This window comes from Vanacampus margaritifer, chromosome 3 (genome assembly GCF_051991255.1).
Source record: "Vanacampus margaritifer isolate UIUO_Vmar chromosome 3, RoL_Vmar_1.0, whole genome shotgun sequence".
In the NCBI taxonomy this organism is placed as follows: Eukaryota; Metazoa; Chordata; class Actinopteri; order Syngnathiformes; family Syngnathidae; genus Vanacampus; species Vanacampus margaritifer.
In genome coordinates, this window is record NC_135434.1 from 20,114,370 (window position 1) to 20,131,255 (window position 16,886).

The window sequence follows — 16,886 nt, forward strand, 5'->3', positions numbered from 1 at the left end:
TTCTGCCATCCAGGAGCAATTATTCTGATTTATCATCACTATACTATTGCTAGCATAGATAAAGAAAGACACATTACTTGGAGGAAATAAATAAGAATTTACCAACCATTCAGGTCAGTGGTTCCAAACTACGCCCCGGGGGCCATTTGCGCCCTGCCCGCCATTTTTTAGTGGCCTGAGAGATATACTAATGGCCTGCAATGCTATTTAAAAAAGGGTGGGATGTGAGTGATGGGGACTACTACAATTAAAGCTTTTATAGTTATGCAAAGACACGAAACGATGTAGAGCTACAATAGTAACAGAATTTGTCATTATGAAACATAAAGAAAATTCAGTTTCAGAGAAAAAATGATTTCCTCCACTTTCTGCAGTGCCAAGGTCCGTTTTGCAAAGTTGGGGGGAAAAAAATCCTAAGCTATTAGCCTAGCCAAACATGACAACAACAACATGATTTACAATAATGTGTTCTATGTTGTCCAACTACTCTAAACAAGGTGTACTGATTAATATTGCACTTGTGGAATATGAATAAAGCAGCAAAATCCTCAGTTTTTTTTATCCATCTCAGGGAGCGGCCATTTTGCCACCTGCTGTCCACTGAAAACGACATCACAGTTGCATAGGGCTCGGATAACGACCAATCATGGCTCAGCTTGTCAATGTCACATGACCAAACTCAGAAAACAGGTGAGCCGTGATTGGTCGTTACCGAAGCGTCGAGCAACTATGATGTCATTTTCAGTCAACAGCAAGTGACAAAATGGCCGCCCCCTGACATGGATAAAAATGGGTGTATTTTACTGCTTAATTCATATTCCACAAACACAATATTAATCAGAATGACGTGTTTAGACTAGGGCGCATACAACATCCATCCATCCATCCATTATCAACATGTTAGTAAAAACTGAAACAATTAAAAAGAAAATGGGTTGACTTCCCCTAAAAGCCTTGACATAGCAGTTTTAAAAAAATACTATATTGTATAATAAAAAAATGCAATTGCTTGATTAATTGATTGGTTTAATGTGCTAAAGCAAAACAAATAAAATCACAATAAACCTGCCCCTGCTTCCTTCTATTTTTCTGTATGCGGCCCTCGTAGAAAAAAGTTTGGACACCCCTGATTTAAAGTGAAGTAAAGTTGGATAATTCCTCGCAGCAGAATGTGGAAAATCGCTGGATTATTGCGCCAAGTAAACTGGCCCTTTCAATTCTTGATCCTTCTTCTGGTGGATTGGCCTTTCTGCTCAGGCACCTTCAGACAAGTTAGACACGGATACGCGTCCATGCAGTTATTAAATTCATGGATCAGAGTTTTCCAAAGAGTTTTTTTCCCATAGATCAGCACCATGGCGGAAACCGTTGTATAGACGGAGATGAAGAAAAACGTCAGCGTGATGCCATTCTCGTGATGCACGACTATCTGATAATTAACATACAGGTCCACCACCAGGAAGAGGAGGAAGACGGCCACCAGGGAGAGAGCCATTTGGATCACCCTCCTCTGAGCGCCCAGCTTGGGGACGTGAGCGCCGTTGGTGCTGGCCTTCATGTGGCGCAGATGCACCGCCAGGTGCACGGAGATGGAGACGCAGCATTTGATCATGAGCATCCCCGGCAGCACGTCGGCCAGGATCAGATAGAGGGCCTCGTAAATCTTGCCGGGCTTGGTGTCGGGCATTAACACCCCGCAGTCTTTGTTGACACTGGTGTCGTTGGCGGGGTGGAAGACCACCAGCATGGGCATGCAGGTCCCCAGGCCGCTCAGAGGGATGACAAACACAGCCAGCGTCACGTGCTTGATGATGGTGGTCTGGATGTGCGTGTAGCACTGGTTGGGCGCGCTCACCAGCTTGGTGCTGTAGTAGAATGTGAGGAAGCTGCTGTCCCACATGATGGTGAACTTGAGGCTGAAGGTGATGACCAGCATGACGGTGTAGGGCATGTGGGCGATGTGGCACTCGCTGTCCACCTCGTCCATGCTCATCCAGAAGTAGCAGACCAGCTGGTGAGTGATGTTCGCTAAGGACAACGCCACGATGATGCTCTCGCTGGGGCTCCACTGCTTCTTCTGCCTGGAGTTGGAGACGCTCATCAAGAAGATGTAGAGGTTGAAGAACACGGTGCTGACAGCTGTCAAGCCCGTCAAGAGCCACAAGGACATTTTGCTCGTCCCCAGCATGATGAGAAGCTGTCTTCAGCGTCAGGCTTTAGGGGCAAACCTCACATTTATTCCACTGCCTCTTATTTAGTCTTTCTTTTATAAGCTTACTCCAAATCTTCTCTTGTCTTTTTTTCATCACTTCCAATCCTACTTAAGAGTTCTTCTTACATCTTCCTGATAATCCTTTTCAACACCTTCAGCTCTGTCTGAAGAATCACATCTGATCTAAGTGTTAATCCCTGCCTGAAGTCGTCCACAGGACGCACACGCAAGGTGAAGGGATTTATGCGTCCCAGCGTTACGTGTGATTTGCATCAGCCGTGACCACAGGAAGTGATGAGGGCATATTTGCATTCACACGACACCAAGGATATGTTCTTAGTGTGATTGATCCGGTGACTTTGCTGTACGGATCCGGGAGCCATGACGGCTCGGTGGGACTCCCGCATGCAAGGGTATTCCTGCAGCCTGGCCGCTTATTTACAAACACCAGACCACACACTCACACTCCTATTTGCATGATAAGAAAAGCACATAACCTTTCGATCACCTTGAGGAAAAGGTTAAGTGAATGCATTTGTAGGAAGATTCTAAGAAAGGGTACTCAGCTCTGTTTGTCATCTCTTAATGCTTCGTTTAAATGCACAGATAAGACACAAGTAGTTGATATTCTCATTTTTCCTCACAAAAAAAAGCAGACAGGAAATAAATTCCTGATAAGCAAAGTTACCAAGAAACCCCCACAGAAGGGAAAGCACTGAGCGATTTCCAGTTAAGGTAAAAGTTGTGCCTCGACGGAGTGAAATTAGAAGGAAATGAGCTTTCTGATCGAAGCTGCCAGACAAATATTTGCAAGCCATCGTCTTCATTTCAACACTTCTTGCTGGGTTCATTACTGTAGGACATGATTGTGTGTGAAACATTTGTCTTTTCAACATGCACACATTTTACCATTTAAATTGGGCAAACACAAGGAGGGACATTTAAAATAAATACCTAATACAGAAGCTGACAGCATTCAAATAAATTTGAAGCTTCAAAAAAATGCTTCCAGTGAAAAGTGTCAAAATTGAATCCTTTGGCTTGTTTTGAATTTTGAACAGGATTGCACCCCTCCCCCCTCAACAACAAACCACATTAAAGACTAACACTACCTCATTAAGTAAGAGCAGTATAAGGAAATTTACTTATTTTTTTAATTTGTATTTTTTTTAAATATTTTTTTACTTTGATTAAAAGTATATGACAGAAAAGGGCCAAAAAAAGAGAAAAAAATCTATTTAATAATAAGTAATAATAATTATCTTAAATCATAACAATCGCATAATCATAATTTTAACAATCTAATCGTAAAATACTTCTAGCATAAATACTGTATTGTACAACATTGAACAAGCAAAGCAGTACTGTAAGAGCCATTTCTGTTAACTTTTTGTTAAACCTCCCACCACTTGGGGGGAGCAGTGGTACCCATTTGTCCTGGCCTGAGACTACTTAATCAGTGAGATGATGAGTCTCAGGTGTAACCAGTGGGAAAAGAAAAACAGTTTTAGACTGTGATCGGTGGCGTGGTGGGGTTGATCGTGTTGTGTCTGGCCATTATGGACTCACGTTCTCTGTCCAAGTGGAAACAACATTGAAACGAACTGCAAGTAAAATAAATCAACATTGTGAAGTCGAAGCTGGAGTGAGTCTTCGTCGTTGAACCACCGTCAATACAACAACCCACAGGTAACCATGGTGACCCGTTTTGATTGGCAAGAGGGTCACTATAAGTACAGTATATTGAGTAGCGATACAATAGCAGCCTTATTTTAAAGAGAAAGTTTTTTTTTTAATGTTCATACATTAAAACAATTTCAATAATATGCGCAAAAATCACTTCAACGTACTTTTTTTTTTTTTTTTTACAAATATAATCGTAGGTCTACTAATTGCTAATTATATTACATATGTCGTGGTGCGCCTTACAGGAGGCTGACATGTTTTGCCGCCATCTTTCTGCTACGGATACCAAAAGGAGAAGAACTTGGTGAACGTATAGTAATTGGTGGTACACTCTTAAAAATTGATTGATTTAAAAAAAAAAACTACCAATCTAGTTGGTTAAGCTCATATTGGCTTAATCAACGAATAGATTGGTCAGACGTTGACCATTCCGGGTGGTTACGGGCATACCAATTTTATTGGTTAGCTAAACAACCAATTAATCTGGTTACAATTGAAAGTAAGTCTAGATTGATCACTTGGAAATATATTTACTGTATCAATTTATTGCATTCTAAATTGATTTATTTAGTAATTATAAGTGGTTAATATATATAGTGTTTAAAAATGGAAATGTGTGTCTAGATAGATCATTTGAAAATATATTTATTGTATCAATTTATTGCATTCTAAATGGATTTATTTATTAATTATTATACTGCGATTGGGTGACAACCAGCTCAGGGTGTACCCCGCCTACTGCCCGCAGCCAGCTGAGATAGGCTCCAGCGCCCCCCGCGACCCTTGTGAGGACAAGAGGTTAAGAAAATAGATGGATTCATTATTATAAGGGATTGCTATATATATTATGAATAATATTGTGTTTAAAAATGGGAATATGTGTCTAGATAGATCACTATAGTGTGACCAGCTCAGTGGTAGAGTTGTCTGCCCTGAGACGTGGAGGTTGTGGGTTCAATCCCTGGCCGGGTCATTCCAAAGACTATAAAAATGGGACCCATTTGCCTCCTAGCTTGACACTCAGCATTATGGGTTGGAATTGGGGGGTTAGATCGCCAAATGATTCCCGAGCGCAGCCCTTGCTGCTGCTCATCGCTCCCTCAGGGGATGGGTCAGAACGAATTTCACCCCACTTAGGTGGGTGTGACAATCAGTGGTACTTCTTTTTTCTTTTTCTGCGGGTCACAGGATCACAGAAAAATTGTCAGCCACTAACATAGATTAACCAATCTCTTGGTCAGAATGACCAATTTGTATCAGTTGGCCCAATCACACCTACCATTCTCGAGTGGTTGTTTTAACTACAAAACTTTAACCTTTTTTTTTTGTGTGTTAATTTGACCAATCTGTTTTTAAGGTATAGGCTTGCAAATTGAGGTCTCTCTGAAGCACCGTAGTGCGTATGCCTCAAAACGCACTCTTCCAACTTACATTCTATGAATTCACCACTAGATGGCACTAAATTCTACACGCTGTGTCACTTTAAGGTATCAGTACTCGCCTGGCTGCCCTCTTGTGGCTGTTTTGCAATCAAGAACTAAAGACATACACGTGTGACAGATGCCTATTAAGATGCACAACCACATATTTTAATTGAGACTTTTTCCTGGCTGCTGGATTATTAGTTTGATTTCACTTATTTATTAATGTTCATGTTATTGTGTGCTCTATACAAAATGGAAACTTATTAATAGAAAATTGCCATTACATCCATGACATTTTAAGGGCAATGCTATATTGGGATCTATAAGTCTTTAGAATTATGTCATTGTTTTTTTGTTAGTTTTTTATGTATCAAAAGCACTAGTGGTATTGGTACTTCGCAGAGGTGTCGGTGACTACTCAAGAGATGAGTACTCGTACTATATCAATCAGAAAAAAAGTGGTATCAAACATCCCTCATATGGCGTACATGGAGGTACTGTATATGTAATGGTACACATAAAGTGTTCATAGTAGAGCACTAGTCCTAGGTTTATTGTATTGGCTTTGGATTTTCACTCAAGTAAAAGATTCCTCCTCCTCACAGCTGCCTAGAAGGTGACCCAGGGCAGAATTTGTCGCTCAGGGTCCTCATGCGCCATCCATGCTGCAGCTATTATTAATTCAACATACACATAAAAGAAATGCGATTAGGCAAAAATGAAAGCCTTTTGAAGAGAGGATGGTCCGTAGGCTGACTCGACAACTAACTGAGGGTTAGTGCCCCATCTAGCCATTAGATTAAAAAAACAAATAGTTGACTGGTTGCTGCTCAAGAAACAAACACACACAAGGCAATAGTGCACCGCGCCTAAAGGCAAATAGAAGGCCAGAGGAAAGCGACTCTCTTGCCTTGTTTATGCACATCGTCAGAATTTTAGATGGTAATTTGTTTACAGCAGAACGACATCTGCATGCTAATGCATTGCTCCAGACTCTCCCAAATTGGTTGTTTCAAATGGGCCAGTCTGAGGACGTTAAGTGTCATCTCTGGTGGTTCATTATACCTGATTTGGAATTCTGAGCCATTAGGTCAGCAAACCAAAACTGGGATATAGACAGTGCACTATTAGTCTCTTAAGCTCTTTTATTGTGCTCACCCATTGAGCAAAATGGATTTGAACGAGCTTGACACCAAAAGGAAGTACTCAGACATAATAAAAACTCTGTTATTTACAACTTACATAAATTATTGCTATAATGTATTGACATATTTACCACACTGACATTAATACAAAAACTCAGTGCATCATGAAGGACATCCAGTCCAATAGATGAGCTCCGATTCTATTAAAGTCATGGACTGCAAGTATCTGCATATTTTCCACAGACCCTTCCTGCTGACGTCATTTTAGTTTCTGGATGCCATTTTTGATGGCACGCGCACAATCGATCATCGGTCTACTTATGTCTAGTTTTGTGGGAAATGTCCCTATTAGGACAACGGTCCATTACATCAACACATTGGAACTAGTTGTTTGAAGTTATGTAGAAAGATAGAAATTCTTTGTCTCGTGACAGCAAAGTTGTGTTACTTTTGGTTGAAACAATACTTTAATGGTGTAAAACTCCATTCATTAAATTGTTTGTGTAATTGCCAGGTAAATGCTGAATGGCAATGCAAACTAAAATTGACTGAAAAGCAGGTAAGCATCATGTCTACCTCAAATCTACAACCAAAAGTTAATATTCTGACACACTGCACATGAAAATGAAAAGTGCCTGATATTAAGTGATTAGAGCGTACCTATCCTATTCTGATACGTTTTGATGGCGAAAAGTGGAAAATTTGATAACCATCGTGCTGGCATGACGTAAAATGAAAGATCTAGAGGCCTTCATATTTGTTTTGAACATCCTGCAAGACACCATTTGGCAGAATAACATTTCTTCCAAGACTTTTTTTTTTTTTACACTTAAAGTAAAAAATGTTTTACAGTACACTTGAAGTAAAAAAAAAAATGAGTTATTTTCTTCATTTCAGAAGTCCATTATGTAGCTATAGATAGTGATTACACTGGGTAACCATAGCGATGGTCATATTTGAGTGGTGGAAGGGGTTTCCTCACTGAACCGCTTTGTTGTGAGGACCTGTTGCTTGCATTCGACTCATTGAAGCTGGGCAGACGGTTCCCCACAGAGTTGTACGACACCCCTTGGTGGGTGCGGTAGCCCAACACTGAGCGGTGGCTGGAGTTCCTACTCGGGGGGCGGCTCTCTGGGGCGCGGGTATCCTCCCTGAAGGAACACACGGTTCTCAGTCAGAGAATACAAATGGACGCCCTCGATACGCTCTCGAAAGCAATACCTGATTTCGTTGGCAACCTCCTTCTCGTAGCGTAACTTGAGGCAGCAGCAGACCGAGAGCCAGATGGCGAGCAGGAGGAGGAGGAGGCCGAGCAGAGCACCTATCACAGCGCCCACGATCACGCCCACATTATTGGTGGCTGCAAGACAGGATGTCATTTCAGTTGACACGCTTTTATGATGACTAATGAGATTCAATACAAGAGCTGACTTTACGAAGATAATTATGCTTAGAATTGATTGACACTGTGGTATTAAGTTTAAAAGAGGATATACTGTACCATGGAAAATTGACTTTTTCAATTACTTGTTTACAAGTAGCTGGGTCTGCCCATGGGCAAGTGTAAAATTAAACGGGCAAGTGTAAAATTAAACAACCAAGTAAATCTTCTTTGATCAGCCTATTTCATAAAGTGTGCCCATGACCAGACAGTCTTCTGTCCTGTTTTACACTGTAATTGCCCATAAAACAAGGTTTGACACCATCAGCTAGGCTGGGAATTAATCCAGTCACTTTTAAGAGACACGGTGTGAAACAGGTGTGATGCCCCTGCTATCATGTCAAAGCTGAAGGGTAAGCAGAGCTGCATTGAGTTTTGTTGGATGCACAGATTTGCGTTGGCTAACAGTAGGGGCGCTCGACCAATACCAGTAAGAGTACTCGACTCTTGGGAAGTCACCGATACCAAATACCGATATCACTAGTACCCTTGATGGTAAAATGTCCTTCCAAAAAAAACAATGACAGGTAATTTAAATTCACTCCCAGCCATTTTCACTGGAGCAACCCTCTTTGCTCCCGGCTGTTTTACTGGATTTTGATTTTGAGTGGTCCACAGAATATCGTGTTCTATTGCTATAAAACATGGACTCTACCAATAGAAAGATTAGAATCTCTTCTTTTGTCAGGAAAGACAATATATTTGTATCTGTTTCCGTTTTGCAGCAATTGGCATTAGAATATAGCTAAGTTTCATCATTATTCACAAACCTGTTAAATACTGGCAAAAAGAGCTTGTTGCAACATGACCCTGGCTGATCTCTTATACTGTTGCCACCTGCTGGACGTTTTTTGTAATAACTACCATTGCTTTAAGTGACCTCTTCATGTCAGAAGCTGCATCAAAGCCTTCTTGTATGTTTTAGCATATAAAAAATTATAAATACGTTTTTAGGAGTGAAGAACAAAGTATTTTAAAAATGTATTTATTTCTATGAAATTAATGGCAACTTTCTTTTCAAATTTTAGTTCCTGATAGTAAAATGGCCACCGTTGCACGTACAATACCTTGAAATAAGGCCGAGTATCGGCCTGATACTGATGCCTGGTATCTGTACTCACTCATCCTAGCTAACAATGTTAGCTTATGACAAGTGGCATATAGGGATATTTGTGTTTGGTGATGTGCCAGTGTGTAAACGGCTTCTCACCACTCCTGATCAACATGGCAACAACCCAGCAGTGAGAGTAAACAGTACGGGATGTTCAGGGCCCTCTCAAAAGCACTGATTTCAGCAAGACACGAATTAGGGTGTGTAAAGTATGCTATGAAGCTACTTGAAAGCTATTTATATCTTGTAGCTATATGAGTTGGTCAAAAAAGGCATTTTGGGAATGTAAGATGTCCCCGAGAGGTTGTGAAAGTCAAATTAGGACTGATGTTCTGCTTTACTTACGGTTGTGCGCCTGAAGTGCATGTTTACACTGAGCTTTGCCTACAGGGTTTTTGGCCTCACACACATAAGTCCCAGCATAGCTGTCTGAATGGTTCTTGATCAAGTACTCCCCACTCTGCGCGTCTGAAAAGGAGACATCCCGGAGGAACATGTAATTAAGCCAGCATGCTTTGGGTGTTCCACATTTCTGCTTCCTGAAATTGAAATTGCCGTACTTAGTGGCACAGCCAGGGGTGGTTTTGCACCACCATTTTCTCTTGTCCACGTGTACGTAAGAGGAGATGATCCCTGCTGCGAGTTGCAGCGGAGAGTGACCGGACTGCCTTTCTCCTCTTTGCCGTCAACCCAACATTTTGGCACAGACGGGGGAACTGGTGAGAAAAAAAACAAAACAACACATGTCATAGACAGAACATGGCGGCAACGATTTCGATGGACGTTCTATCAGAGTGCGACGTGAGTAAATGAACTGGTAAAACCAGTTGAGGAGAATTCTTCCTCACCCATTACAACAACAGTTACTTTCCGCATGTCGACGCCTGGCGCCATTTTGACTTTGCACTGGTAGGTGGCTGTGTCGGAGAGCCTCAAATCGGAGAGCGAGATGGACGCGTCCCCCTGCTTGGGGTTTCCTGTGAAGCGGAGCCTGCCAGTGACGCTGGGGTCATAGTTGATTATACGACCTTCCGTGTAGGCCACGATCTGTCAAACAAACATTGAGTGACGATGAAAGAGAACAACCGGTTTTACTACGAACACCGCTCAAAGCTAAAATATGACGTTGGGTGTTGGCAAAGACACAAAACATTCCTCACTTTGTGTTCATAGTACGCATACCAGTTTGTCTTTCTTCGTCATGTCTGGGCTGACATTGGACCACTCAATGTCAAGCTCCCCAGTGTCTTGGGGTCCCGGGGTGTATGTGCACCCGAGCAGGATGTTTTCGCCCCTGGCCTTCTGGATGGTCTGTGGGCCCGTCGATGTCACCTGCATGGCGTCTGTCACATCTGTGAGTTCACACAAGTTCAGAATGCACACCTGTCAGGTGACAGAGATTTTGACACTTTCTAGACCAGGGAAGTCAAACCTATTTTCACTAAAATTGTAGTTACAGCTTCCCTCAGAGGGCTGTTGTTTGACAATCATGTGAATGTATTATCACCTCATTATATTACGGTGATAGGCATATGCAAGTGGGGCCCTATTTTCATGCCCAAGGCAAGTCTAGTACAAAGCGAAGTCTAATTTTTCACATGGGTGGAGTTTTCTTCCTTTTGGTATTTTGCTAGACCAGCAAAGCTAGGAGAAGCAGATTGTTTTGTTGTGTGCCGTTGTGGGTGTGAACACAGCCAACACCCGGCCAATCAAAGCAGCTCTCATCTTTCTCTTTAAAATCAGGGTGGTGGTATCACGCAAGCAGAAATTGACTCGCTGGGGTCCGTGCATTAGATCGGTGTGTGCAAAGTGCGTTCATACAAGCAAACTGCAGATGATGTAGTTGGCCATGCATGTGACGTGAGTAATTGGAGAAAGCCTTGCACCCCCAATTGTCCCACTCTTGCCCACCCATGATCGTACCGCACAGTCTTCAAAAATGGATGGAAAGTTAGATTGATAGAACTGAACAAGCACAAATGGGATGGGAGATGGGCACACATTTCTAAGGTCAAGTCTCAAGTCCCTGACTACGAGTCTGGTTCGCTGGATGTCTTCAAAACAAAAGCTATAACAACGGCAGCACTGCAGCAGCCTGTTGCTTCGGGTTTGCCATACTGGTGATTGTTTGCGTGTCATTGCCGGATTGTGTGACATTTGGAGTAAGGAGAGAAAATGAGAGCGAGCCACACCAAAGAGACTTTTGATGTTCATAAGTCCCAAAAGAAGAGTCAGAGTGAAGTCAGAGTGAAGTCTGGAGTATTTAGTGGACGTGTAAATCGAGATGAAAGTCTCAAAAAAATAGCAATTTGAGTCTATCATGATTCTGAGTTGCAAGTCTTCATCTCTGGAAGAAGTTAATAGGATTAAAGGTTAAAAATGTCTTCCCCAAACAAGAATAATCCTATTTGCCTTGTTTCAACATTGGACAATTGAGGATATAAAACAGATATAGGCTATACACAAGTGCTTCATTGTCAATGTATAATAGGAAATACAATTTTAACAAACCGTTAATTTTAGAGTCTGTGTCACCATTGGATTTGTTCTCTAACTAGAATTCAGTCAATTTATTCAGTGGAGTGCCACTGTTAACAGCACCAGTATAATTCTGGATCACCAAAACATAATGTTTACTTCCTTGTCCCATGTAACACACCGCAAAATTATACAGAAAAATAGTTTATTTATTTATTCTTCTTTTTTTTGCAGCTTTTTATTTATATCTGTCCTACTGCTCTTTTACTACATCAAAATTATTTCTGTGGGGGGAAAAAAGCAATTGCACTGTATCGAGAGTATATATAAAATGTTCAAATGAAAATGTAAGCGTGTACTTACTAATGCATCTGAATAAATAAAAAACATTGTAAAAATTGTAATAAAAAAAAATGGAAGCCCTTTATCACCATCATAAAAGACATAGGAAAATGCTATTCATAAGAAATATATTATTACAAATCATTTGGATTATTGCCTGAGATGGTTAAATACTGCTTTTCCATTTTTAAGGCGGGTTAGCAAATTATATCGTGTACAGATTCACTACTTACAGAGTAAAATAGTTCATGACTTTATTATTATTTTTTTTAATTGGTATGTGTCTCACTTTTTGACATGAACCACTGAAATAAATAATCTTTGGTGATATATATATTTTTTTATTTTAATCAAATGCATTTTTATGTATGCATTATATGAAACTGAAGAAAAAAATGTGTCAAAGTATATATTTGGTATGTACTGTACATGAAAACTGTTGCTATACCAGGACATTGTTGACAGAGAAATATGAAATATTTTCAAGTGACAGTCTTTTTGTTCTCATTATTAGGCCAACTTGTTTCTCCTCCATGAAATGCAATTCTTGTACAATTTGTAGAAGCTAAAACCAAAAGTAATGAAAGAAAAAAGCAAGAAGAAAATCTGTTTAAAATGCATGACAGTTTCCGCTTAATGGCATTCATGCTCAGGGCTTGTGCTCCTAAAAAGAGAACAGTTCTGCCCTGAAATTAAATGGCCTCCATGCTGAAATTAAAACATTCAAAGGTTTGTTGGGCGATAATGTTTACATCATAACCTATGCCATCGCTATGCATGCATTCTTTGTAATGACCAGTCAGTCCAGTATTCATAACAATCAAGAGTGAATTTATTTAAAAAGCCCATCTGAGCTGCTCGAGCAAAGCCTGCAGCCACAGCCTGCATCTTAAGACAACATTTTATGGAGGCAGAAACGACAACGCGGAGCACATTTAAACTTGTAATGTTGTCATTCATCTTCGCCCCATTTCCCCTTTTAGATGTTCCGACCTTGGCTAAATTTCTTAATGGAGGATGCTGATAAATCCAGTCAGCCCCGCTGTTGACACCCCTCGCTGTTAAATCTCCTCACAAACACTTTGAAGGCACCTTAATGATATCGCCACAAACAAAGTACACTGAGTCATCCATTAGAGCCTGAAAGTGACAAATGTGATAAAGGCATTCTGGGAAAACTTCAGATTAGTCAGTCAAACGCTTACAGCTGGAGAAGCATCTCTCCCCGCTTTGGGCAGAATGTTGTCGCCTCAATATGATATGTTGTACGAGCACGGAGGCAGCTAAACGTGTCACAGAATGCAAATTCCTACACGGACTCGGGATTGGCCACTCATTTATTCGGAATACATACAACTGAATGAGGTGATGCAATAAGGAGACACTGGGGATTTATGCTTGCACTCTTGTTTTTCTTTGCTGACTTATTTGTTATTAAAGAGCAGCAGAGAGGGTCTGGATGTTACGCAACATGTTACTGTACTGACATGCGTCATTGCACATCTGCAATGCAGTCGAGGCCGCCTCGAATATTAGACCACCAAATGCATGATTTACCAACCTGTTGTGTTAGTCATCATATAACCTGCGCAGAGCCTAATCAGACTGCCATTGTTTCGAAGCCAGTTTGGTGTAAAAATAGAATCAGCTCAGCTCATGAGTTCGAGGAGAACATCATCTGACTCACCTGTCTTCAGATGAGCTGTTACCAGAAAAAACACAAGCACTTTCAGCCCCAGCGCAGGCGTCATCGTAAACCTGAGAAGTGGGAAAATTGTTTGAAAAAAATCAAATAAAAGTATCCTCGTGCTACATTTCAATGCTTGGCGTGTCACTAAGTTAATGTTTTCGTGTCATTTGCCTCTCTAAAAGCTTCAGATGACTTCAAAGAAACATCTAACAATCTTCTTGCGTTTTAAGAATCCTCAATACAAGCAAGCAGCCTCCTGCCACAATTTGCCTTGTTGCGCTACACCTAGAAGCCAGAATAAACCAGAATAGCAATGCTAATCAAACACAAGTAAGACAAACTGCCTCTTAGGTAAACACCTACTTTATAGTGTGTTATATTCTGCCGCAGATGCAGAAAGGTTATTTAAAAAAATGTTTGAGCACTAACGTACCTTTTAAGACAGAAAGTAATCCAAAATGAATGTTGTTTTTGTGTAAGGCCCGCCAGTGGTTGATTTCTGGTGAAGTGTGCTCATTTAGCTGTCAGGTGAAACTCAGCTGAAGTAAGTTTGACCACACCTTCTCTGTCCATAGGGCAGCTCGTGGCCACTCCCACACGGTTTATTTGGTGGGGGTAAAATACAGCAAGTGCTTAATAATTCAGACTATTCAAACCTATTCATCAAAAAGCAGCATATGAAATGAGTTTAATTTGTCTTGTGCCGATGTTTCTTGTCTATAAATGTATTCTGAGCAGGGGGTGAAGGCAGTGATGAATAATTGCCTGCCACGACATCGTGCACGCACACAACTATGCTGTTGCACAAGTTCTTGTGCTGATCACGTGTGTGCTCTGATTTTAACAGCTCCAGTCACAATGAAATTCTGCATGCCATCTATGGCAGCCGGAACACCAAAAATGATTTCTGGACTCAATATTTTAGACCGTGCAGTTCAGCTTTGGGATATCTGAAACATGTTGTAAATTCTTCAAGGAGTTGACAGTAAACAATTTAAAGTTATATTTCCCAACGCACCCTCCTGACACACCTTTATATGAATACACACTGTTGTCAGTGTACACACAAAACACGATGAGATGTGTGTGTGTGCGTGCGCGCACCTCAGTGTCAAGGAGACCCAAGCGCGCACATCCCAGAATATCCGCAGCACTCAGGCGGCAAATGAAGCCTTTCCTTTATAATCAAGGAACTCACTTGTTTTCTTGTTTGACTTATCATCAAGTCTCAACTTCTTATCATCCGTGAATGATTTACAGGAGCTTCCATGACGTGCTGCTATGCTTTACATTATCAGCACGCTCAGACTCACTGTGGCTGATGATGACAAAATGAAAAGAATAAGTTGAACTTATCGATCTCATGAGCGAGTAAAGCATGCGAGGACGTGAGCAGTGAGCGTGGCGGGAGTCATTAAGACAGTGGCGTGCCGGTTTAATGTGATTCTGGCAATAATGTTCATTAAGGAGATGAACAAATTAGTAACGCTCAGTGGGAAGTCTGATCAGTGCATCAGGAATCGCGGTCTGTTGGCTTGTCTTGCCACCTGATCATCACGAGGAGCTCACGGGTGGGGGATGGGGGGGGGGGGGGGGCACTTCGATAAATCTGTCTATTTATGTGTCCGTGAGTGATTCTGCAAATGTCAAGGGGAGTGTAATGTTATACTGGATGAGTGATTCATCAGCAGGTGGTTAATTGACTTGGTGGATGATGGCGACCTGGCAACTGCACCAATAGACAGACGGTCTGACGAGACCATGATGGGACCAAAAAGACTGCATCGGGACATTGCTCGAGATGACCATTAAGGCCGATAATGGTCAAGAATGATTTTGGTAGCTGAATCCAACGAGGCCGTCAACATTTTTGTCAAATCTAACTGCCACAAATAAATGAGTGTTAATGTCTTTACTGCCAATCATGTCATTCTGGCACATTTTATCGCACCAAATCATCACATTAGAGGTACTGAAACCCACCAGTTTCCTACACTTCAAAAAAATAAAATAAAAGTAACCTCACAAGCCAGATTGATAATTGTGATTCACTCAAGGGAGTTCTTCGCATTATCAATCTAAAACTGCACTCTGCAGAGCCTCTTTTTTTTGGCCAAACATAGTTAGTATGAAAGGATTACATTAATAAAGAAATTGCATGATGTACCATCACAACTGCTATAAGTCGACTACTGAGCGCACACACTTTGCAGCAGCACAGATGGGCCAAGCAATGTAGCTTGGTCACTGGCAGCCAATGGCCAAGTAGGACATATCACAAATCATTTGAGTCAGGTGTGTGTTTTCACCTCCACTGAACTCCTGAAACTCAGGCCCTGTCCACACGAAAGCCAGTTTCAATGCATGCTCACAAGTTTCTTAATGTTTAGGTCGTTCATCCACATGACGGCGCGGTTTTGGGGCTTGAAACTGATCACTTTTGAAACCGGGCTCCAGGGTGAAAAGATTTCAAAATGCGCCCCCATGTGAAATAAGCGGTGTTGTACTTGAATCACCCGCCATTGTCACTTCTCCTGTGTTCGTCTTTTTCATGTTGTTGTGATACATGCAAAGCCATGTTTGTTCTGGAGATTGCCATAAAGTGTTCGTCTTTTTCGCAGATTCTTCTTCTACGCTTTCCGTTAACTCCCTGTGGCTGCGCTGCAGCGCCACTCCAGACATGGCATATACATTACAGCCATTAAACCTTCTCAGCGTCTTCTTTTGGACGCACGCAAGTCTTGAAATGCTTCTGTGTGTACGAGATTTGTTTGAGGAACCGAAAGCTCTGGGATTCAATCGAACCTACTTTAAGGACCACTGCATTAGGAGGAACGATGTTGGCAAGAAGAGGAAAAAAATGACCAACGCAAGAAGGGAAGAAGTGACAAAGAAGCTGGATTTGCCAGTAGGGACACTGAAATAGCACAACGGCATGACTCATATTGTGTCTAGGCAGAGAGACAGGTAAACACGTTTTCTTTTTAAGGCAAAATTTGAGTGCAGCAGGGATGGCGAGTAGAGAGAGGCAAGTACCGTTAAGTTGCTCACTGTTTTCAAAGACAATAATGCTCCATTTTGGCTTATATGATACACAGCACGTCCGTCTTGAATATAAATAGATACGGGCAGCACTGTGTACATGAGTAGTCAGCACCTCTGCCTCACAGGTTAGAGGTTGGGGTTTAAATCTCTGCCCTGGACTTCCTGTGTGGCGTATTCTCTATGTGCATGTTAGGTGCATGAATGGGAATGGTTAGTTGCTTGTATGTGACTGTGATCGGATGGCAACCAGGCCATTGTTTACCCTGTCTCTCACCCACAGAAAAATTACCTTTTTTTTTTTTAAAGATCTCA

The 16,886-nt window shown here is 41.5% G+C and overlaps 2 protein-coding genes across 2 annotated transcripts; both read right to left on the bottom strand.

Annotated features, from left to right (window-relative positions):
* Positions 1-1,213: 1,213 nt before the first annotated feature.
* Positions 1,214-2,404, bottom strand: tas2r202 (taste receptor, type 2, member 202). The gene has a single exon (XM_077561008.1). It carries the CDS (start codon positions 2,186-2,188, stop codon positions 1,214-1,216), a length of 975 nt encoding a protein of 324 aa, XP_077417134.1. The 5' UTR covers positions 2,189-2,404.
* A 4,045-nt stretch (positions 2,405-6,449) lies between these two features.
* vsig8b (V-set and immunoglobulin domain containing 8b) lies at positions 6,450-14,114 on the bottom strand. Its single transcript, XM_077561954.1, has 8 exons — positions 13,963-14,114; positions 13,527-13,597; positions 10,202-10,371; positions 9,868-10,066; positions 9,580-9,735; positions 9,365-9,487; positions 7,689-7,827; positions 6,450-7,618 (listed from the first exon to the last, which is right to left on the bottom strand). The coding sequence occupies exons 2-8, from the start codon at positions 13,588-13,590 to the stop codon at positions 7,393-7,395; spliced, it is 1,077 nt and encodes a 358-aa protein (XP_077418080.1). The 5' UTR covers positions 13,591-13,597; positions 13,963-14,114; the 3' UTR covers positions 6,450-7,392.
* Positions 14,115-16,886: the final 2,772 nt, after the last annotated feature.